The 25,117-nt window shown below is 38.4% G+C and overlaps 2 protein-coding genes across 2 annotated transcripts; one reads left to right on the top strand and one right to left on the bottom strand.

The window, feature by feature from the left end:
* The first annotated feature begins 2,063 nt into the window (after positions 1 to 2,063).
* LOC144022851 (uncharacterized) lies at positions 2,064 to 7,355 on the top strand. Its single transcript, XM_077527997.1, has 8 exons — positions 2,064 to 2,692; positions 3,268 to 3,383; positions 3,743 to 3,846; positions 4,187 to 4,361; positions 4,442 to 4,550; positions 5,105 to 5,190; positions 5,857 to 5,927; positions 6,021 to 7,355. Exons 1-8 carry the CDS (start codon positions 2,228 to 2,230, stop codon positions 7,172 to 7,174), a joined length of 2,280 nt encoding a protein of 759 aa, XP_077384123.1. The 5' UTR covers positions 2,064 to 2,227; the 3' UTR covers positions 7,175 to 7,355.
* A 937-nt stretch (positions 7,356 to 8,292) lies between these two features.
* Positions 8,293 to 23,410, bottom strand: LOC144021959 (aldehyde dehydrogenase, mitochondrial-like). The gene is made up of 13 exons (XM_077526264.1): positions 23,224 to 23,410; positions 22,668 to 22,772; positions 18,329 to 18,469; positions 18,068 to 18,147; positions 17,128 to 17,239; positions 15,446 to 15,574; positions 13,855 to 13,968; positions 13,160 to 13,262; positions 11,772 to 11,956; positions 9,520 to 9,684; positions 9,191 to 9,348; positions 8,854 to 8,968; positions 8,293 to 8,525 (listed from the first exon to the last, which is right to left on the bottom strand). Exons 1-13 carry the CDS (start codon positions 23,338 to 23,340, stop codon positions 8,493 to 8,495), a joined length of 1,557 nt encoding a protein of 518 aa, XP_077382390.1. The 5' UTR covers positions 23,341 to 23,410; the 3' UTR covers positions 8,293 to 8,492.
* Between the last annotated feature and the right edge of the window lie 1,707 nt (positions 23,411 to 25,117).

Raw genomic sequence — 25,117 nt, 5'->3', positions numbered from 1 at the left:
CATTAAATTTAATTAAGCCACGGGGAGGCTGTGCATAGTTACTTTTTATTCTTATACGCTCTGCCATATTTGCCTGTTATAAAATTGTTAGAAAAACCACATCAGGTAAACCTAGCTGTGCATGTAAACACAATGATAACAGGAAGCCTGAGAACAAATCAACATTTTTGTGTGCAGAATTACCAACACCATGTGGTTTACTTACGTGCAACAGCAACCGTTTCTTCTGATGCGATGTTAAAGTTTACACTCTGTATCCACCCGCTTACAAAATAATTGTAAGCCTCCAGGGATTTGTTGGCGTGTTATGGAGCATGTTGTCAACACGAGGTAGGGAAAGATGTCCAGAGATGTCACATTTGGCCAGCAAGCTTTCTCCGTCAAAAAAAAAAATCACCCTTGGTCAGGACGTAATTAGGATCAATCCCGCCACACAGAGACACCTTCTGCCTGTATCGTTGTTTTTGATCTTCCGGTAAATCGTGAAAATACTGCGAAAATTACATCAGGTTGATAAGCTCTACCGTGTAACTCGCGAGTGTACCTTGTGAACCGGCGGACACCCAAGATGGCGCCCGAAGAAAAAACTCCCATGATGCATTACGATGTGCAAGCGACCTATACCTTAAAATATGGCCGGGTACTGGCCCGATACCTGGTGTCAGTATTACTATTCGCCCATCCCTAATAAATATAATGCATTTTACAATATCAAATGAAATGCTTTGAGTGTCTGAACTGGGGTTTCTGATGGATCCAACAGCCAAGGACTTAAATGTGGGGCAATTCTGATATTTCTGCAATGCAACACTTTGCAATGCAACGCTGCGATAATTAAGATTTTGGTATCGATCGATACCAAGTAAATACTGGTGCCAATATCACCGATACAGACCAAGTACTTTTAGGTTAATAAAATATTATGGTATTTTAAATCCTATTAAATAACTTTTTTTTTCCTTTTTCTTTTGCAAATAAGACTTTCTTGGTTATTAAAAATGTCATAATATCCTCAATTAGAAACATACCTGGGCTGTTATTTAAATTTGCAAAGTAGTAATAATCTTCATATTCTTAGCCTATGTCACTCTTCTGCATTCAAAGAAACATCAGCCACCGAAGCCAGTCTAGTCACATTACAGAAACAATAGTTACATGTGCTACACGAATGCGTAGCCCAACTGGTAGCTGTAAAAGCTCAAACGAAGCATTGTATGACTCATTGTCATATTATGTATGTCCATCCATCCATCTATCCATCCATCCATTTTTTTGACCGCTTATTCCTCACAAGGGACGTGGGTGGGTGCTGGCTATCTCAGCTGGCTCTGGGCAGTAGGCGGGGGAAGGCCGGAGCCTGGACTCGAACCCGAGTCCTCAGAACTGGGAGGTGGACGTGCTAATTATGTATGTCATTCACTGTAAAAATAATTGTTACTGCCAGTACCGCCCACCGCTGTGATTGGCAGGCCGGCACATGTGCGTGTCCTACAAAGGAATTGCACAAGGGACCCATGAGAAACCAAAATAGATAAATAAATGTAAAATATCGAGACTAGCGCTCTGATATCGACCTGATCCCGATACTCACGTTAGTATCAATTCTACTGATAGTTGGATCAATTTACACAGCCCTACACTATGAAAACAAACGGCATATTGTATTGTTTTTGTTGTCTGTGACTATAACATACAAACCAGGCAAATTGTTATAGTAGTCGGACGCCATTTCATCACATTTTGAAATCAAAATAATCCTCAAAAATGAAATTAAATCAATCCAAAGTCCAATGATTTTCAATGAGCCGAGATGCTTGCTTTCATCGAGTAGACCACCATTTTGACAACTGTAATTATGTGCTTGCTGCTGAACTGAATTGTAGCGCCACCTGTTGCGCCACATGCTGACCAGACTAGCTTTAAAATTGACATGTTTATTTTTCTACTTCTATATCAGAGTTATTGTTCTTACATACATTTAGTAGCGATAGACCAAAATGCTAGAGTATCCTCTTCAAAAGCTTTTTACAAAAGTAGATAAATATGGCTGGAAGCCATTTTGGCTCCATGCTTCCCGCCCTCCAGTCCAATCAGGGAGAGCGCAGGTGTGCTAATGAAGCAGCCAGATTGGACGTTAGCGTGCTGAGTGCTCTCTGCTGAGTGTTTGCGGCTCAACTCGAGTACCTGGCCGCCCAGCACAGTTGGCTGGCTCCTTTTAGTTCAAGTCATGTTGGTGCTTTCGTGGCTCGTGTGGATATTTTATTGTAGTCCAGCAGTGGGTGGTCCAGTTCAGCATTTAAGTGGGTCAGGGGTCGGAAATAATCCGGTTGTGAGCGACGAAGCCGCGCGCTCTTCCTTCTACCAGCTACCAGTGTTCTGGCACGCATCACAGCCGCTTGTAGCCAAAGAGTTGCTTAAGCCCGCTCCTCGCCAGAGTTCAATTCCATCCGAACTGACTGCGGTGTTGTTCCCACAGCCAACGCAGTACCAGACCACGAAACAGCCTGCACGAACACGCCCTGTGGAAGTTTGGTGCGGCTCAAATGAGATAGTGGTGCGCGTGGACCGCTTTCAGTTACGCGCGTGGCCACATCCAGCTCTGTACAGTCTGGGCTCGTGTCAACCCACCAGTGTGTCCTCGCACTTCCTGTTTTTCCACTACCCAGTGACCTACTGTGCCTCCGCCGCTCAGGTAAACGCACACACACGAGGGCCGTCTTCCATTAATTAAAAGCCCTTTATCGTGAAAAGCATGTTACATTTACATTATGCCATTTATGGCGGTGCAGTGTTATTGTATTGACAATTCCGAACATCCGGGCATTTCTGATATTTCCGAAATGCAAATATTTCCTGTCAACAGTGAAAAACTGCGTATTTTATTGCCTTTGCGTTTGACTAGCATAAAAAAATAACAGGCAGAGTGTTATAGTAGTTAAACATTTCATCACATTTTGAAATTAAAATAACCCTACTCGATCCAAAGTCCAATGCTTTTAAATGGACGGAGAGGCCTCATTTCACAGAGTAAGGCAGCCATTTTGACTTGTGAGGTAAACTCGGAATTGTCAAATTGACAATTCATTCATGACATGGTCAAAGAAAGACATTGCTTTTAAATTTCCTGTGAGCGAATTTCGGGGGATGATCACCCATACATAAGTATAAGTATACGGAATCAATAGTGGATGGAGTGACAAATATAAGTCAAGCATGCCAGTTTTACCATTAAATATATGCCACAATGTAATATTTTCACTCTTTTAGGTTGTTCCTGGTGGTCAGCTGGTGTATTCTTATGCTCTTTATTATATCCCACCGCCACAAGGCTACATTATTCGTGCTCTACCATTTAAACTGCCGATCCACTGCTTTTACAACAGGTAATTTTCAACATATCGAATATACTCTCTTCTCTCTCTAAAAAGAAAGTTTCTACTCAACACTCTCTGAATTTACTGTGGCTACCTTAAAGTTCACTTTAGTGATTATTTAGCATTATTTTGAAAATGTCAATATATGGTAAAACTAAATATAAACAAATACAGTGCTAGCAGAGTGATTACATTATTCAGCAGACTCGGAGGGAAAAATGTAAACTTGTGGTGAATACCTGAAAAATCAGTAGCTAAAATGATTATTTACTGTTCTAATAAATTGGAATAAGGACTCTCCTCGTTGTGATATGGTACAGTTGGACAGTGATGTGTTGATAATAACAAGAATGTCCTTTTTGTTTTAGGTTTCATTACTCTTACCAAGCTGGCTACACACCTCAGGTCCAGCACACAACCTTCATAAAGAGTCTCCGAACCAAGCTCATTTTCAGCCTCACTGTCTGTAATGGTAAAGTGGAGATCTCGCACAACATTCTTCATATTACTTAAGTCTACACTTGATCCTTCCCTTCTCTGCACCTCAAACCAACTAGCCCAGAAACACAGATGGCCAATTCTAAGTCTTGTTTCTGTCAACCGTTTCTTCCATTTTTCTTTGTCTCAACTTCAACTTGGTCCAGGACCTGCTACACAAAAAAGTGCCTTTATATAACTTGTAAAATAGTGCTGTGTACTGTTATATTATAAAACTGAATCACTGTAAAAATGGTCAACTAAACATTGGAGGATATTTCATCTGATTTCCTTAATCCTTAGGTACATGGATTTGTACTGCATGTGTTTTACAGCCCAGTGGGAGCCCGTCTCTCCTGGCGACTCATTTGTCCTTGGCGAGCCGGTGAATTTTGTAGCCCAGACCGGAAACATCTTGGCAGGCGAGAGGCTCTTTGTTGACTCGTGCTACGTGACACACTCTAAAGTGCCAAATAGTGTGCCCAAAGTGGATATCATCACTAACTATGGGTGTGTCTCTAGTAAGAAAATATGCTTGCTCAAGTTGTTCTCCAGGTATTGGTTTGCATTGTGGTGCTTGTGTTTTGCAGCTGTATGACAGACAGCCGGAGGGATGGTAGTTCTTCCCATTTCTGGTCAAGGAGTGGCAACATGCTGAAGTTTTCCATCGATGCTTTTCTCTTCAGGGATGTCTCACAGGTGGGAAACTGAGGAAATATTTGTTTGGCATTGTTTCTTTACATTTCACCAAGGTAAGTCATTTAAAATTACTTTTAATATCATTTTATCAGTTGTACTAATTTTGCACAACATGCAATGGGAGGATATAAAACTTTATTGATGTAGTAGCCTACCAAGAAGTAAATGTAAAGATTTTGACTCTGGTGTTCACATTTGTTATTTTGACAAATTGAATATCACAATAATAAAAAAAATGGTTGATACCACGCAGAAAACAAACAAAAACGGCGGTAATTTGGAAAGATTAATAATGCAGTAATTTGGAAAATAAGTCCGTCAAAATAACACTAAATCAGCTCTCCAATTTGACCCGCTTTTCTGACGTGATGCCACTTGCCATCACGGTAGAAGTCTTCTTTCTGCGCCATTGAGCAACACTCCATTCCAAGTAACCGCCCCTCACCATGGGTACATGCACAATCAATGGGTTTGATAACGGTGCACAGTGCACTGCTAAATGCAGTGTGAAAAGGGCTGATTTACTGTAGCTGTTGTAACTTGTCTGCAAATAGGTGCTGTACCTTCATTGTTCAATGTCAGTTGGTGTCACCACATCCCACACCTCCAAGTCTTGTAGCTACAACCAAACTACTGGAAGGTAAGTGATTGTTCAAATCACATGAATGTCATTTACTTAACTGGCGCAAATCCATGTGCAGTATAGATGAAGTGCTGAAAGAGTTCTGAGTAGTAGTAACAATAACAGTAAACTCTTTCAAAGCACACTTGCATAGTTTGGGCACCAGACATCTGAAAGAAAAACTACAGTAGTTTTCTCAGACTTTGAAAAGAAGAGCTTTATGACAGAAGAATATACAACCAAACAAGCTGAACAAGTCCTGAATCTTAAAATGTCTAAACTAAAGTTAAATGTTCTTTGCTTTCATACAGCATGTAATTGTATTGATATTCATCATTCTGTTTTTCACTTGAATGTTGAATCTTTGAATGTTGGCTGCAGAAGTAAGGAACAGAGCTCAAGTCTTAGCGCCCTTGGCAAGTGGAACTACGTTATTTTTCTTTGTATTTACAAAAAGACAGTTTTGTGCTTCACTGTAGTTTGTGATCTTGGAACTGACATGTTCATTTGTACTTCACGGCGTTTGATTATACACGGTATCTGCTCTTGCCACGATGCAAAGAATTGAAGCTCACCAATCATGTCTCACCTGATAGTTGAGAGGAATGACAGCTGCATTTAAAAAAAAATTTTTTTTTATTTTAATGAAGCATGATGATCATTTCTCCCGTTTCATGTTTTCAGGTGGGAGGAGCTTGATGCATCACTGTCGACGTGCTCTTGCTGTGATTTCATATGTGGGGACATGCAGGACTGTAAGTTCTCAGAGTATGCCTTCATCCATGTTGGGGTAGTATGTGGTTATTGCCACCAGTTTTGAGACTTTATAAGGTTTATGTCCTCTTCAGCTGTGAAGAACATAGTTAGCAGTTCTGGCTGGCTCACTCGTCGCAAGGATGAAGAGAGGTCAAACATGAAGGACTCGCCTTCCCAATCAGAGGGTGGAGAAAAACGGGTGGATCAGGATGAAGAGCGAAGACACAGAGCTCGCTTTAAAAAACTGGACACTTCATCATCAGAGACGAAGATGGAAGAGTCCGTTGGTGTGAGGACTTCCGTATTCCCGGATGGAGAGGAAGAACTGAGGCCCCGTGCAGCGATCAGCATGTCTCGCAAAACCGACAACCAGGGGTCAATTGAAAAGGATCTGAAAACTGACAACCAGAGGATTGAACCAACACCAGATGACATCCTGATCTTGGATTATAGCATGCAAGATGTATTTGAGAGTGGAGAAGATGCATCTTTTGCCTCTAATGACTCTACGAGTGGTTCATTCAGCAACAGTACTGTCGCTCCAAGAGGTTCTTTTAGGAACACAACTTTCATTGCACAAAACTCAAGTATTGTTGGTGATCGTGGTCCTGCTGAAAACATTTCCACAGATTTGATTCCGTGTACAAACATCGATAAAAGGACTTGTCTTCCCAACAACAGTACAGTCAAGGTTGGAAGCGGTAACATAAGTGCTGAGCACACACATCCTATCCAAACCACCACATCTGATACCACAAAACTGCAACTGAGAGCTGCAGAAGAGTCTGCCGCCAGTAAGGTGAAAACAGACTCTTCCGAATTTGATGTCAGCGATTCAGCACAATCAATCGGCGGACAACAAGAAAGGATAGCAGAGCAAACAGCCTACGTGTATGTTGACAGTGAAGGACTTGATGGAGGTGATATGCTTCAAGGTCTTCAGATCAAAGAATGGGAATCAGACACATCTGCCAAAGCATGTGTTGACGGGTCTGATTGTAATTCTGGAATTGAAGAAGGTGAAGCACTGCATCATGGTCAGTTTGCTGTAGCAGCCCAGACAACAAAAGTAGAAGATGAATCTTTGGGCGTCACTCCCGGTTCTCCAAGTTCTGAGGAAGTGCTTAACAATTCCCATCACTCTGCTGTGATGATCGTCACAAGTGGCGTGCAGGAGAGCAGCCACATAGCTGATGGGGAGTGGCCCATAGGAGAGCAAGGAGTTTTGGAATTGATGATTGACTGAGCAAGTGAGGTTGAACATGCAAGTCAGAGGGAGATGGACATCACACTTAAATTGACAGTCTCAGTACTTTAGACATGGACTAACTGTCAGAAGTTTGATGTTTAGAATGAAAAGTGTAAATACCTTGTCACCTGTGTTGTGTAATTTAGTCATCTTCCAATAAATTGGATCAAAATTCTTTTATTTTTTGTGTTATTGACTACTTTGTAAGAAACCTGGAAAAATCCAGCATGGTATCTTCACAAGTCCACACACTACAGTCAATAGAGAACAACTTGCAGGTCTCTGCATCAGCATTAATTCACCCACACAAATGCAGTGGAATTCTTAAGTGACATTTTGAGCATAATACAAATGATTGTAGAACAATTGGCTCTATTAAAGTGTGCATTTGCTGTAAATGACGGTGGGGAAAATAAGTCCCCCCACCCGATAGTCACAGAAACGTGCTTTATATCATACCAGGAAAATGCATCTGTTAAAACTCATTCACTGCCAGTCATTATAGAAAATTTTTACATTTCCAATACTCACGTGATATTACATTCAATAATTATATATAAACCGAATCTACCAAATAACAGAATAGACTCCCTACTTTTTGTCCCGTTCTTTTATAATTGACAGCAGAAAAATGTAGGTTTGCCAAAATACAGCCATTTCTCCCATGGACTCTGAAACTGTGTTTATTTCCTATAAAATGGGGCAACGATGTCATCTACCGGTGGTTGGGCATCAGTAAAGTTGTTTCCAAGTTTGATATTTACAGTGGAGCATGCTCAGATTCGCCCCCATTTAGCACCGCTCTAAAAAATACAATTGACAAGTATACTTGTCAAAGGCAGTGAATGAGTTAAAAAGCTGATGAGCAACAAGCAGGCACTGGAAACCGCTGGTATCTCTGGAGTCCCTAAGTTAAACTGGCTGATAAGCAACACACATTGAATTTTTATCCACATTTGCAATGTGCTAGATTTTGACCTTAAAATACCATACAGTTGTTTGTTTTTATGGTGGTATGATGTCTATCCAAATTGTGCCACTTGAAAGCATAAAATCCTTGAACCATGTGGTGTAAAAGAGACCAAAAGGAATATGAAGTGATAGCAACCAAAAGGTAACTTCAATTATTTTATTAATTAAAATGTGAAATAAAGTGATAGAAAGCGTAGATATTTGGAGCTCAAATGTAGAAATATGCAAAGGTATCAAAAGTGTAGATAATTGGAACTATCTAATCCCTCAATTATGAAATAAGATAATCTGTATAGATCAACTGGTTCCTGGAACAGTTATACTGTCTCTCTCAGCTGGTTGTTCACGAATTCTTCTGTGGTACTTTCATGGTCACCTGGCAACAGAAAGAAAAAAAGAAAAAAAAGTACAATTTAAGAATATCATGCAATCTTATATTGATTTTAACACAAACCTGAATTACCTCTGACTTTTTTTTGGTGCTAACACATTTAATATTTAACTGATATAACTTTCCCTTAGAAACATGCGTCAACTAAAGAATGGTAATATTTTAAGCCAATATCATTGGAAACAGACACATAAGAACAGCATTCCTGTTCATCTGTGAATTTAAATACTGAACAAAAATGTTCAATTTTCTGTATAAATGACAATTTGGACCTTTAAGAAATTCAGATCCGTCATTTTGCGTAAAGAATTACCGTTTTGACTTCTGTGTAGTTTTCCAGGCCATATTCTCCCAACTCTCTGCCGTTTCCTGAAGCCTTGTATCCTCCAAACGGGGCCTGGGCTCCAAACACGTCATAACAGTTAATCCTGCAGAGAAAAAAAAAAAAAAAGTTCACAGTATGATAAATGGAAATGAATAGACTGCTTTTTAAGGCATACATACTCTAATTGACAAATTAGTTATATAACAACTTTCGCAGTGGATTCTTGATCCTTCTTGGCTGACCCAAGTTTGTAGCATTTATCAAGAGGACACGCTGGACCCCTCAATTGAATATTAAAATCGCACAGATAGTTTTGCTGTCCTACCAGACTGTGCCGGCGCGGAGTGCATTGGCAACGTAGTTGGCCTTATCAATGTCCTTGGTGAACACGGCAGCAGCCAGACCATATTTAGAATCATTGGCTCTCTCGACCACCTCCTCAAGTGTCTTGAACTTTAAGATCTGCATTACTGGACCAAAGATCTGCAATAAATAATAATGAAAAAACAAAACATTCAGGTTACATTGTTGTTTCTAATACGATTAACATTATGATACGTGTAACACAATCCAGTTTCAGTCATAAAAATTGAAATGTGTCAAAGACCACCAAAGTGTAGAGGACAGAAATAGAGTTTTGGCAGCCGGGCGTACCTCTTCTCTGGCAATAGTCATGTTGTCCTGAACATCTCCAAACACTGTAGGTTGGATGAAGTATCCCTTGTCAGCAGCTGCGCTGCCTCCACACATGAGTTTGGCTCCCTCTTTTTTGCCACTGCTGATGTAACCCAAAATCTTTTTGAACTGCTCCTCATCCACCTGCACAAAAATATTGAGGTTCACGTGTCAGTTATCATGCATAACCCATATCTCAATTGGGTGCCTCCTGCTGTCTTCATGCCAAAGGCCAAAATGCAAGCAGCTGTTCTGTGAAGTCGTTAACTCGTTTGTGTTTGGTGATGGTACCACAACACAGCGTAGTCGTGTATGAACTGTTCGCCATCACGAGTTGAAATGTTATTGCTTTATGGGTGCTTTTTTTTTCTTCCCCTGGACTAAGCCTGTTCAATCCTCTAGCTCAGGGGTCCGCAACCTGAGGTGCTGGAGCCACGTGTGGCTGTTAAGTCCCTCTTATGTGGCTCCCTGTGGATCTCTTAAAAAACAAAAACAAAAACAAAAAAACACACAAAAAAACTTAGTAGAAATTAATATATATATTGTACATGTTTACTTTATTATTATTTAGATACAATATTATTTAAAGAAATTAATGGTTTACATAAAAAAATAATTAAATATTCAAAAAATGTCAAGAGTCCAAATTTTTAAATTGTCAGAAAGAGAGGTGAAAGGTAGATGAAAAAGTTTTTTTAATTACCTAGATGTTCAAAAAGAGAGGAAAAACTGACAATTACCATAAAATTCCATGGAATTGCCAAAAATGTTAGAATTCAATACCATAAAGGCAGAAAAAAAAACGCTCAAAAAGTGACAATTAAATGTCCAAAAACAAAAGAAGGCAGACAATTAACATAAAATGTATTTACGCTTGCCAAAAAAAAGTCAGAAAATAGACTTTAAAAAAGGCAAAAAAAACAAAAGTTTCAAATGTGACTATAAAATGTCCAAAAACAAAAGAAGAAATCCAGAAAAATACCATAAAATGTCCACAAAATTGCCCAGAAAAAACCCCCAAAATTGCTAGCAAAAAAGGCAGAAGAAAGTTAAAAAAAAACAAAAAAAAAAGAAAAGAGGCAAAAAATTACCATATTTCCATTAAATTGACAAAAATGTCAGAAATTTGACAGAAAGGCTGAAAAGTCTAAAAGTGTATGATAAACCAAATATGAAAAATTGCACACACACAAAAAAAAAAAAAAAAAAAAAAAAAAAAAAAAGAAGACGAAAGGGTGAAGAAACTGAATCTCAAAATAATGGATGCTGCATATTTTTCTATTATGGTGCAGCGGCTCTAGACAGATTTTTTTGTTATTATTTTAGCCTAAAATGGCTCTTTTGAGACAGTAAAGGTTTCTCACCCCTGCTCCAAGATCCACCCCACAACAAAACAAAAAAATAGGTGTGTAAAGTGATCTATTCTGTAACTTTAGGATATTGACAAATGCACACCATGGAAATGTTAAGACACCTTGGGAACTGGTTTAAAAAATGTATAGTATGTCTGCTTTCAAACTAAACACCTAGATGCGTAAAATGTAAGGCATGCCAGTCTCAAAGTGTTCTCTGTACTCTGAGAGGACGTCACATCCATAAAACCTCACAGGCGTGAAAGCACACAAGCTCGATGCAGAAGATCAGCAGATGTTTTAAGTCATCGTCGAGCCTTTATTTGCATTACTGGCATTTTTTTTTTAATACTGTTGAGTGCTCATTTTTTTCTTGAATATCAGGTCAAACACGAAATTAGGTGTGGAGTTGATTAGATTGCCAATAGTGGGAGACATTGTTCAATGAACACAAAACTTGTTCAGACACAGTCTATTTGTCCATCATTACTCATAATCCTTCAAGAGGAAATGTACCAGACAACCCTCCTGTGTAAATCTTAATGACAACAAAATGGCAGGTTAATAACTAGTAGTATAAATAATTAATATTTAATTGGTGAACCAGTTCATGCACACAAACCTCACCCTGGAACCTTTGCAAGATCTTGCCGTGTTTTATTGATGTCTGAGGAAGAGTGCTGTAAAATTCATTGAGAATTGTAACTTGATATCGTCTTCCTTGTTGCTTAACTGACATCATTAGCTTTTAGATAGATTTGGTCTTTTTTTTTCTTCCCTAAAGCTAATTACAGTGGTGGTATTTGATTTAAAAAAAAAAAAAAACTTTGATAACCGCTGTCTAAATGTAGCCACTGTGTTGTGTTGTGATTATATTACCTGGGGTCCCTGCTCAGTCTTGAAGTCAAAGGGGTTGCCCACCACGCGTTTCCTAGCTCTTTCCGCGCTGCGTTCCACAAACTCGTCGTAGATATCGGCTTGCACGTATGTCCGAGAACCGGCACAACAACACTGGCCTTGGTTAAAGAACAAAGCAAAATGTGCCTGCTCCACCGCGTCCTCCACTGGATGACGAAAAAGACAAAAAGGCAAATATTAACTCTCAAGGAAGAAAGTAAACAAAAACGGTATAAGCTCCTCCAGATCTGGATTTTTTTTTTTTTTTTTTAAGAAATTTACCTCTCACACATCTTTACATTAATGTGATGCAGCTAACATGTAAAGAAGCAAATAGTTAGTTCCTTTCAGAGCACCTTGCTTCTGACGTCACCACACTTCTAATTACCTGAATTTGGAACTCTTTGTTAGCTGTGTGAAAGAGTGCATAGTTGCAGCAACATTCTGCTTTGAAAGGCTGATAAATATATGGCTGTGATGTGCTTATTTTCCAACTGCATGTGAAAGAATTCATAAGGATTAAATAGCGAAAGAGCAAGAGGTGTTTCACAATCACCTTTTTTCCTTGCGACAAACGTTTTCTTAAATTCATAAATAAGTCTAGTTTTTTCTTCACAATTGTCTTCAGTTTTTCTTATATCTATAAATGAGTATACTATTTATACAATTTGTCTTGTTATCTTCAAACTATATGACCATAAACGAGGTATTCTGTTTGTGCCAATTGTTTTCTATTTTTCTTAATTCTTATATTGTATATTTGGTTCCTGTTTTCTTGTGCTACTTGTAAATAAGTAGATTTTACATTTTAGATAATTATGGTATAAATTGTGATTAGTTTTCTGTAAATTGCCATAGAGATTAGGCAAAACATTATTACTGAGGCAGATGTGTTTTGATTTTTGTTTTTGTCCTCAATTTTGAGGTGCTATCGTACGAGAAATATGGATAACTAAAATAGTGGCAAATAAGGATCATTATAAGTTCTCTCAACTTCTTCCTGCTCCTTTTGAGTACCACCTTTGTATAACTTTTGTTGTAATGGTTTTTAATGATGTTACTCAAATAAATTGAAAAAAATATGCCAATGGTTGTTTTAATTTGTACATAATTGTTAAAAAAAAAGTAGAAAGCCACAGTCCCAAAACCTGAATAATAAAAACATTGCATAACATTCTTTTAGGAGTCAGTAAAATTGTGCAGGTTTTGGCTTTAGGCTGATCTGTTGTATCCATTACTGTTTTTATAAAGGGGATGTGCTAAGTTTTAATATACAAAAATAGATGGCAGCATGATAGCATGATAAAAAAAAACAAAACAAAAAAAATAAATAAAAAAAAAAAACAAGCAAAAAAAAAAAAAAAACATACTTTTTGCATCGGACAAGATGATGTTGGGGCTCTTTCCTCCAAGCTCCAACGTGACCTTCTTTAAGTTACTGTTGCCTGAAGCCTGCTGGATTAGATGACCAACCTGATGGAAACAAACGTGCAACAATTATTATGGAACGCCAAATCTCTTCTTGCTTGAATATCATTATAAATCAGTACTTTTGAGCATGAAATAAATCTGGAAGTTTTGAAAAAGATGTGATGTGACCTACTTTGACTAATTTTAGCTATGTTCAATGTTTGCTCTTAAAGACATATTTCCAGAAAGTTTTGCTCCTTTTGTAATACATGGCTTCATTTGGCACCACTGATGTTTCATCCAAAATGTGTGGCGCAGTTATGAGTCAATGTCAAAGTATACAGGCCGTTAATAGAAAGTATCACATTCCTTTACAATTCAAAATTGCTTGAAGCACTATGAGTTAAAAGCCTGTGTGACACACCTGCTTCACTTGTGGGATGCAAATCATCATTCGGCATTACTACACATTTCCGAATGACAATTTGTATTTTGTACATTTGCACATCCTGACTGAACATTTTGTTATACTGTAGTGTCTTTTTTGCTACAGTACTACAGTGAGAGAAACATAGTTGGCAAATCAACAAAATTCTAATTCTTGCTTTTTGGGCTCACTGAGAATAACTGAAAACTGAGGACCGCTCGTTCGTACCTCTGTCGATCCTGTGAAGGCCACTTTGTCAACATCCATGTGTCTGGCGATGGCAGCTCCAGCTGAGGGCCCCATGCCAGGCAAAATATTCACCACACCTTCTGGAAACCCCACCTGGAAAAAAATGTCACTCCACTAAAACAAATGCCGACGAAAAATTGGCAGAACTGCACGCGCGGGATGCAATCTTGTCTTAAGAACACAACCTTGAATAAACTGAATGGTAAATGGACCGTTTCTTTAAATAGCATTTTACTGTATCTACACCATAAAATGCCCAAAGCGCTTTACACATGCAGGGTGCCGCCAGGTACACTGTGAGCAAATCGGGGTTCAGTGTCTTGCTCAAGGACACTTTGACATGCTCACAAGTGCTGAGGATCGAACTCACAACCTCATGGTAAGAAGGCGACCACTCTACCAATGAACCATGCCGCCCCTTATAAATAAACAAAACTGGTTCGAGACCTACAATTGGCGTGTTCACTGAAAATTCTGCAATTACAAAATTGTATTTCATTCCAATGGAAAAAATGTGAGAGACAATGAAAGGATGGATTGATGTTGGTATTTAACCTTTGTGTTTCATTCCATTTCTTTTCTTTATGCTTTATTGTTCTATAATCCAAATGTTATCTTGTGATTAAGGGCTACAACACTGCTCTTTATTCATTTATTAATTATTGAACAAGCTTGTCTTCAATATTTATTTTGGGGCAGGACATTATTAAGAGTTGGAAGCCACACCCAAATGAAATAAATCACACTCATTCATGAATAGGGACGTAACAATAATGGCAATATCGTGATATCGCAATATTAAAAGAGCCACAATATATTGTTGTTATGTCACGATATTAAAAGCAGCACATCTGTTAAAAAAGTTGTGTTGATTACCATGTGTGCAGTTCTATCACCCTCTGGTGGCTAGTTTTTTGTGCAGTTTAATTTTCACAAGGCATATTTTGGCCCTTCTATGTTTAAAAGCCACACTAATGGTCAGATGAAGGGGAACGTAATACGCTTGTGAACAGAGTCAATATGTGGAGGAAATTGCATTAGTGCCTCAATATATGTATTATAATAGTTATATTTTTATAATTTTTTCATTGCTTTAAGATACAAAAACAATGGTTTTTTTTGTTGTTTTTTTACAATATTCTGAACTTCTTTTGTATCGCCATCCTCCCCACAATATCATGATAATTATATCGAGCCTTCATATCGTGATGTGTGGATATCGTTACATGCCTATTCATGAATGACTAACAGAGAGTGTAATAAATAAACCAATCATAAATCATAAGTAAATGTTTATACTGATTAATTAAATCATTCATTAACTTAAGCAAAGAAGAACCGATCACGAGTTGTTTAAATGTAAAGTGTTCTGCCTTGTAGTGAATTTAAATCTGTCAAACAGCAAACCGGGTGTAATAAATAAACCAATCATAAATCATAAGTAAATGTTTATACTGATTAATTCAATCATTCATTAACTTGAGCAAAGAAGGACCGATCACGAGTACTGTTTAATGTTAGTGTTCTGCCTTGTAGTGAATTTAAATCAGTCAAACAGCAAACAAAGTACCTCTTTAATCAGGTTGGCAACGTAGAGAGCAGTAAGCGGCGTCTGCTCAGCGACTTTCATCACCACAGTGTTACCGGTTGCAAGAGCGGGGCCAAGTTTCCATGCCTGCATCAAGAGAGGGAAGTTCCACTGCAGGGAGAAAAGGAAGAGCAAACAGAACTTTACCACTTTGCATGCACGCTCGATGGTTTGATCTCCAAAAAAGCAAATATTCCGACTCGGCTCTGACAACAGAGCCTTTACAGTGAAGCATAAAAGACCACATTTTCACGTGGCGCACACTAACATCTGTGCACATGCTGCCATCTTCATTCTCTGGGTGGGTTCCAAAACTCTCGGATCAGGATCCCACACCGCACACCTTGAGAACATTTTAACTAGACATCTACTGGCCAAAGTGGCAGATGGGTGGAAAGAAAATGCTAGTGCTAATTATAGGTAACACTGTAGTTCTCATAAACTGAGGGCGAGTTATGACTATCCTCAATAGTCAAGTGTAGTGTACATACAATGAGGCTAAAGTAGAGCATACTAACAATGAACGTTAAAGCCGTTGAAATTCAAGAATGGTGAAACACGATTCAGCGAGAATGATTCATACACTGCTGTTGCATTTGGGATACATTGTTGAACACAGTTATGTTTCCTTCATAAATATTCAGAATCTCCTTAAAAAAAACAAAAAAAAAACAAAAAAAAAACATTTACAATACCATTTCAATTCTTTGGCTGAATTACCAAATTTTCTGGTGTGGTAACATGAATCAGGCTACCATTTTTTTTAAGTAGAGAACATCTAGTGGCAAAAAAAATGGGAGGTGGGTAAAAAGAAAAGATGCTAATTTATTGAGGTAACAAAGCAAAAAAAAGTCTTGTATCAATAAAAGACTGCTTTCAAATATGTGAGAAGGGCGAGTCATGACTTTATCCTCTGTGGTGAAGTGCAGTGCACTATGACACAGTGGGCCAAAGTAACAAGATCCCAAAGAGCAGATGCTGTATTGCATGTTGACTCACAGATTATACACACTGCTGCTGGTGGGTGTGGCCTACTAAAATTGCAACACAACTGACGGTGGAAAACGCTGTAAAAAAAAAATTGTGAGCACCGCAAGAGCAAAATTAAGTTTGATGTGATGGAATTGGAAGTCGAGTGGTTAGCACGTCCGCTTCCCAGTTCTGAGGTCTCCGGTTCGAGTCCAGGCTCGGACCTTCCTGGGTGGAGTTTGCATGTTCTCCCCGTGCCCGCGTGGGTCTTCTCCGGGTACTCCGGTCTCCTCCCACATTCCAAAGACATGCATGGCAGGTTAATTGGGCGCTCCGAATTGTCCCTAGGTGTGCGTGTGTGTGTGTGTGTGTGTGAGTGTGGATGGTTGTTCGTCTCTATGTGCCCTGCGATTGGTTGGCAACCAGTCCAGGGTGTCCCCCGCCTACTGCCCAGAGCCAGCTGAGATAGGCGCCAGCAGCCCCCGCGACCCTTGTGAGGAATAAGCGGTCAAGAAAATGGATGGATGGATGGATGGATGGAATTGGAAGTATTAGTGGAAGAAGAATATTATTGAGTTACAGAAATCTATAATTCTGATAATTTTGGGGAAGTCAGCAATCGGTTAATAATTCAAACAAATTTCAAGCATTGTAGCTGAATGCATTTGTTTCATTCTTGCCATTTGCCCACTTACTGGTATTATTTGTCCACAGACTCCAACGGGTTCATGTCTGGTGTAGCAGAAATAATCTCCATCAATGGGGATGGTCTTTCCTTCCCATTTGTCAGCCCAGCCTGCGTAGTACCTGAAAACATCAAAAGTGCAACAAATTCCTCATTATGCTCACGTGGCCAATGACAGTGAATGGCTGACCCCACCACACCCCAAGTCAACTGATCACCACCAGTATGAGGAACCATTGACATGGGCGTTCAGTGACTGCACAATTGGTGTCAGAATTTGGGCTGCATGCTGTCATTAATTCAGATTTGTTTCCAGGGCCCTGACAAACTTTATGGACAGAATTTCCAGGCACAGTCTAGAGATTGAGAATGTACATTCTGATGGACTCAATATTATATGAGATAGCCTAAAGCACAGAAACGGAGCCAAAAGGTGACAAAAAAAAAAAAAAAAATGTGTATGAAATTTCCTAAAACACAAAAACTGAGCAAAAGGTGACTAAATAAATAAATAAATAAATAAAATTGTATATGAAATATAATAAAAACACAAACAGAGTCAAAGGTGATAAAAAAATAAAACGTACGGTAAATAAAATTGTATATGAAATATCCTAAAACAAAGAAACGGAGCCAAAGGCAACAAAAAAATATAATTATTGTAATGTAATGAAATATTCTAAAACACAGAAACAAGACAAAGGTGACCAAAAAAATTTATAAATTAAAAAATAAAATTGTATATGAAATATTCTAAAACACAGAAACGGAACAAAGGTGACCAAAAAAAATTAAGAAATTAAAAAATAAAATTGTATATGAAATATCCTAAAACAGAAACTGAGCCACGGTGACAAAACATAAAAAATAAAAATAAAATAAAATTGTATATGAACTATTCTAAAACGCAGAAACTGAGCCAAAGGCGACAAAAAACAAACACTTGTTACCTGAGACATTTGACCACAGTGGGCAGATCCACTGTGTAGGATACAGAATATGGCTTCCCATTGTCAAGGGTCTCCAGTTCCTATGGAAACATTACGACAATAACAAAGTCAAATATGTACAGTTGGTTTAGGACCCACAATAACCGGCTTTTACAACACTGTGTAAACATGTTTCAAAATGTAAGTAATCTGGGCTTAGGCATCCATTTTGTTACATTGAAGTTTGGTGGTTTGAACTGCTTTTAATGTACAAGAACCCACCGCAAGGTAGGCAGAATCCCTCTCAATGGCGTCAGCCAAGCGGCTGAGAAGCAAACCTCGCTGGGAGGCATCCATCCGTCTCCATGGCGAGCCCAACCGGAAGGCATCGCGTGCTGCTTTCACCGCCTTGTCAACATCCACCTGGAAATTGAAAAGCACGTTGACATTTGCTAAGTGTCTGGAAAAGTAATTCACTTGCAACATATGTCAATAACAGAACTTAAATGCTGTTGCTGGGAGCACAAGCCTACCCGAGCTGACTTCAGACAAAAAGCAGACAACACTTCACAATCACGTTTACCCTGCCACTGTGCGGGAACACAGCCTGCATGGTAGTCAGCCGAGTGAAACAAAACACTGGCAGCGAAGACCAGTCTGAACATGTTTAACAAAACATAATAGATTCTGTATACAATGGCATCGCACGCTCGAGAACCTTTACAACATTATTTGGTTGATGACATCATTGTTTTCTGTCAAAGTGTACAAAGTCTCAAAAAACATACAAACGTGCTAATGTGCTAGAGCAGGGGTGTCAAACTCATATTAGCTCAGGGGCCGCATGGAGGAAAATATATTATCAAATGGGCCGCATCGGGAAAATAACGCTATAGAACAAAAACAATTGGACACAGATTTTTGTGGACCAGCCGTAAATTACGGAGCTCAACTGTAATCATATTGTTCCAAAAATAACACGAATGCAAAAGGAATGCGGCAACACTTTGCCGGTATACGTTCCGGACGTGTTAAATCGACCTGTTTTGCATATATATTGTTCCCAGAATGCATTGCGTGGCGCAGTTAATGATGTTATAAGGATGTTAAATCTTGTCATATCTATTTGTGTTACCAGTAATTGAATTTGTGTCGTATTTAACACTTTATGTTGATGTATAATTACAAAAAAATAATATAATTAAACAAACCATAGTTTAAGTTGTGTGTAAAATAATGACATCCAGGACGACGATTCCCCGTACAAGTTGCATTGCTCATCTGAGGACTGCCTGTGAAATTACAATTTATATGTTTTGATTGTGGCTGGCTGATTAATTAGTCTGACATTACAATTTTTTTTTTTTTTTTTTAAACTTTACAAAATCATCTCACGGACCGGATTAAACCCACTTATGTTTGACACCACTGTGCTAGAGTCTTTTCACATTATTCTGCAATTACCTTCTAACATGTACAATGTAGCTGTTTGAAAGGGTCTTTAAACGCCACATCATGTGGCAGTCACTTAGGACAATCTTAAAAGAAACATTAGATAATCAACTGTTTTTTGTTTTTTTGTTTTGTTTTACAAGGCTGGGAAAATGTTCCAATTTTCCACCATTTTTGCTTTTTGGCGGGTGTGATCCTCACTTGAATGATGAAAGCCCACAGTGCATAATAATAATAATAAAGAAAAGAGTGCAACGTTGAAGAATCCAAAACTCCCTCCTGCCAGTTTTCATTGCATAACAGAAATAAATAGAACTGGGGAGGAAGAGGGGAGGGAAAGAAAGAAAGAAAGAAAGAAAGAAAGAAAGAAAGAAAGAAAGAGAGAGAGAAGTATTGCAGGGTTGTATTTGTAAACAGCAGAGAATAGAGATTAATTCTTCTCAGCTTGCTTTTCCTTTGTATTGCAAGAGTAGGTGGCATTAACTTGTTTGTGACATGAAGGCATGCAACCAAAGTGCAAGTCAGGTTGCTTTGTGTTTTTTCAGACATCTTTGCGATTTCCAGCCATGATACGAATCCTCAGCAGAATAGTTGTTCTTTTGTGGTATGTAAATATAGAATGCTTGACATAACAACACCGTGTCCTGCATGGCCCCACAGAGTATGCATGTAGCTTTTTGAGGGGCATAGGGACCAAGCCCTACATGGAAATAGTGTAAAACCGTGTCCACCTATTTTTTTTTTTTATTTATAATTGCATATGTCAATACAAGCCCCAATTCCAATTAAGTTGGGATGTTACAACTGAATACACTACAAAAACAAGCTATTTAATGTTCCAACTTCTAACTGATAAACTGCAATTGAACAGTGAGTAATGTTCCAGATTTGAACGTGTTGCAGGCATTAAATTCCAAATGAAACAATGTTTGCAAAAAAGAAAAAACAATAATGACTGCTCGGGGCTGAGACTGAACCTGCAAGTAACTCTGGCAACCTGGCTGGTACCTATTTGACAAAACCGCAGCAGTTCATACAGAACCAAAACAAAACTGCTGTCTCTGTTTTATCATGCTAGTATCAATGTGATATTTACTGACTTGGTATCAGTATCAGCAATGTTTGGATCAATTTGCCCACAACTTCTTCAAAATGCCTATTTTTCAGGAAATTAAAAAAATTGCACAAGTACCCAAACACTGCATCTTTCCAGTTAGTGTTACATCATCTATTACTACCATTGCACACAAACACCACCACAAAATCATGTTTAATAGCCACTTTAATACACTCAAAAATCAAGAATCTATGATGCGGTCATTGATTAAAGGCGTGGATGTCAAAAGTGTCAAGTTTTGCCAACCATCCACATCAAAGTCTGCGCTCAAGTATCATACAAAAAGACTTTCATACTTCAAACCAAACAAAGTCCTCCAGCCCAGTAATGCAATAATTAATAAAAATGATGAGCTGACTAATCGTGTATTAAGCGGATGACCTTAATCTGCACACAATGACCTCTATGGATCACGGCTTCCTTCTGCAATATGGGATTTGCCCTCATTCAAATCATTTTTTTTTTTTTTTTAAGTTTGTCCACTTAAATGTTTGAGACCTACAAACAAATATAAGAAAATGTATAACGCAATTTCTAAATTGTGATTTTTATTTATTAAGGAGGGAAAAAAACCCTGTTTAAAGCTACCAAAACCATGCCATGTTTTGGTTTTTATTTTTGTTTTTTTTGGTCCTTATTGTTGAGTTGTTGAGTCATGAACACTCACCTCAACTGAGGTGAGGGAGGCCTTCAGTTCATGAAATGTTTTCCCGAGTTTCTTTTTTCCTGCATGAGTTGTCGTCGTGCTCGAGTTTATTTATGTTGGCAGACTGTTCGCCACTAGTTACACGCATTCTTCGTTTGCGGATAATGACGCTCACCTAAAGCTTGACAAATGCTTCTCTAACCCTTCGCAGATTTCTCATTTGCGCTTGAATTTCTTTGAGTTGTGGCATTTTGCTGCAGCTTCATTGAGGGATGTCAACTTTTAATCAAGATTACAGCATTACAGTATGGTATTCTGTATTGATATATTAGTGTAGTGATGTGAATTAGCGAATGATTTAAAAAATAAATGTAATACTCACTACAGATTAAAAACAAACAAACTGGAATGTTTCAGAGTTCACTGTACAGGTATGTTGAGACTTATTAATACCATAAGTCCAAATTTTGACTGAAGTAACTCTTAATTTGTTGAATTGATATTACAAATCGTAAAAGGTTGCTAACACCAAGGACACACCACTATGTGCTCAATTCACTCCTCATTGAAGAACTGGAAATACCAGCTGGCAGCCTGGCACCCATTTAAATTCTATTCAAATAATCTGTGCTTTAGCACGCAACGTGATTTCAGATTCGACCGCCCACTGGCTGGCACATTTTGAAACTGGTGAACAAATGATTACGATTTAAAGCTTGTTGTCACTGCAGTACTATCTGTACTCCCATGCTGGTGATTGATGCCAAAGACAGATTATATTACAATGAGAGGAAGCACATTAGAAATTAAAGGAGACGGTTTGAAGATATGAGTGGCTGTATTTGTGCATTTCCATGACAGAGACTCTCCATGTCTGAAATGGGCCCATATCAATAACAAAGCACATGTAACAAAGTCCACACTATAATTTATTTACGTGTTTGTTGTCATAACTTTGAATTAATTGATGGTGTTTTCGGAGTTTGAAATGCGCCAATATTATGTTTGCGGTCCTTCAACACAACATGCCGAAGCACACCCGAATGTGAAGTCAAGTTTTGTTTTGTTTCTCTCCCCATGCAGCTTGTGCACGTAGTCAAACTTTGCAGTTCCAATTTGCTTTTACTTGATTCATATCTGTTTACTTAGACCGATTGTGTTAAGTTCTTATTGTAGAGCTATTTATTTACACGTTTGATCAGTCAGTCTGTGCTAGTGTGTAATTCCAGTGGCACTTTTTTTTTTTTTTTTTTTTTTTGAGGGGGCAAGTTTTCATTCTCCTTCTTGCCTTAAGGCCTCGAGCGGGTCTACAAATGGCCCTGGTTACAGTTACATCTCACCTTCTTATTTTCCAGTTTCGGTTCATGTCATCAGAGGAGCTCAAAGAAAGCATTGTGCTTGCTTACCTCATTGGCCTCAGCCACATGACAGATGACCTCTCCTGTTGCCGGGTTTACAGTAGGGAAGCTTTTCCCACTTGCTGCATCCTGCCACTCGTTGTTGATGAAAAGCTACAAGAATAAAACATAAATTAGAAATGTGTTGTAGTTGTACCGCAGCAACAACAAAAACAACTTTGGAATATTTCACTTTCCTGGTGTAGGCTACTTAGTGAGTAAATAAAGTAAAAGGGTCACTTATCAGTCAGCTTTTTGCAACGTGGAGGTGGGCTACTATATACAGCCATGTAGGATGTGTGGCAGTGACGCCACCGCCAGGTCATGACAGAAAATTCACTTTGGAAGACATTTTTTAGTTTTGTTTTGTTTTTGTTTTTTTAGGTCAATCGTTCACTGATTACATAATTAAGTTATAAACTGCAGAAGACGCCCTCTTGTAAATGGTTTCACAGCTGTTCCTCACGGTAAAGTTTGTCACGTGGGGGTTTGCATTAAAAGTCTGATCGCGTACCTTAGTAGCGCTTCAAAACCGAACAAGTAGACAGAAAGAAAACTTGTGTACCTTATTAAAGTGGACCTCGGGTTGGGAGCTGGGTGCGGGTATAGCCGCTGTGGAGTAGTGGCACGCCGACACAACCTTCACCCGTGGAAGGGTTCGAGAAATCACAGCACGGAGCATTTCGGAAGAGCTCACCCACCTCCACTGCGAGTTTACAAACTGCGTCCAAAGTGCGCAGTGTGTTGGACACTGCACCCGTCATCTAATCCTTTCTTTCACTCCGCCCATTTCTACGTCATTGTTTCCTGACCAATAGCATTACACAACAAAAATAACCTCGCGTTGAACTCTGAATGTACGTTAGCGTCGCTGTCATATTGGATGTGGTCAACGGCCGCGTTCGGAGATGTCTCATTCATTTGCTGCTTGGATATGTAGCCTACCAAACGTTTTAAACTCAAATCCATATCTCGGAGGATTAAGATTGATCATAGGCATCTCACTGTATTTGGCCATTTGTAATATTCTGCACATAGAATCTGCTGACATTGTGGCATAAAGGCGCATAGCCTTTCTTCAAAATACTGGGATTTGTCGCTGTGAATCAGCCTCCAAAAGAGAAGTCATTTCAATTGAACATAATTCCCCAATTAACTACAGCACTAGTCTGATTGTTGTTTGTTTAGCTAACAGTTCTCATAATACGTTGGGTTCCCAAAGATAAAGAACGTAGAAAGTCATGGAAACAGCCTTGAGAAGGTTTTGTTTTCTTCTCTTTTTTTTTTTTTTTTTGCTCATCTCTCCAGGGATTGCCATTGCCATTACTGTAGTTAAATTGATATAAATTACTGAATAGCAATAAGAATCATTCAAATGTAAACCATAGTGCACTTTCAGAGAACTTTGTGTTACATCTTCTACATTTCGTATTTCATTTCGTGAGCGTATTTGTCAAAAGCAAGTCATGTACGCAATGCATCTATGCTATTTATTTATCAGGGATGGGCAACTTAAAGGATGGAATACGTTCATATGTGTGAAATACGGTCTATAGTCCATTTTATTTTTCAGAATACATTTTTTAATGCATAAAAATCTAACCAATTGAAGCAAACAAACAAACAAACAAACAAACAAAACAACCACCACACTACTGTTATTTTGTTAACCAGTGCAAAGGAGAACTCCCTTGAGCGCAATATCAATCCGGTTATTGCCAGGTTTGTGCATATTAAGGGCCCTCTTGCATAAATTAATTCCGCTTTTCCCTGTACCGTAATACAAAAAGGCAGTGTTAGGTAAACTACAACACCGGGTCCGTGTCTCTTTTGGTCATTGGATATTACGTTTGGAAACCGATATTATAAATAGAAAAACGACTCGTTGTTTGATTTTCGTTTTAAAATATGTTTATTTCACCAAAATTGAAATACTGTATAGCTTGATTTTCTCGTGTGGTTGCCTCATACGAGTAAGGAAAAGTCCAATAACAGTTTGAATTTCAAGTTTTATTCATTATAGCAGGCGCCACTAATCGAAAAACGGCCAATATGTTTGTTTTTGATTGCCGGAAGTTGTCACCGCGAGCATTCATTTCCCATACTGGCCAGGAGATGGCGACACTGGCGATTAAAATCAATATTGAATGACCACTTCCAGCCAAAATTGCACAAACCGTAACCATTCATGGAGATAATTTATAGTACACGTCTTTTAATTCAATAATAATAATAATAATAACAATAATAATAATAATAATAATAATAATAATAATAATAATAATAATAATAATAATAATAATAATAATAATAATAAACAAACGAAAATAAGACATTGCTTTTCAAATTTTGTTTAGAAAAACCTGAGTAAAATGCGTTTTCTTTGTTATTGTAAAATTTTAACTGAAACCAAATGTAAATACTGTTCTGATTTCCTTAGTCCTCCATGAAAGCAAACA

This window comes from Festucalex cinctus, chromosome 7 (assembly GCF_051991245.1).
Source record: "Festucalex cinctus isolate MCC-2025b chromosome 7, RoL_Fcin_1.0, whole genome shotgun sequence".
Taxonomy (NCBI): Eukaryota; Metazoa; Chordata; class Actinopteri; order Syngnathiformes; family Syngnathidae; genus Festucalex; species Festucalex cinctus.
The sequence above is the reverse complement of the archived record's forward strand: the minus strand, read 5'-3'. Positions and strand labels throughout refer to the sequence as shown.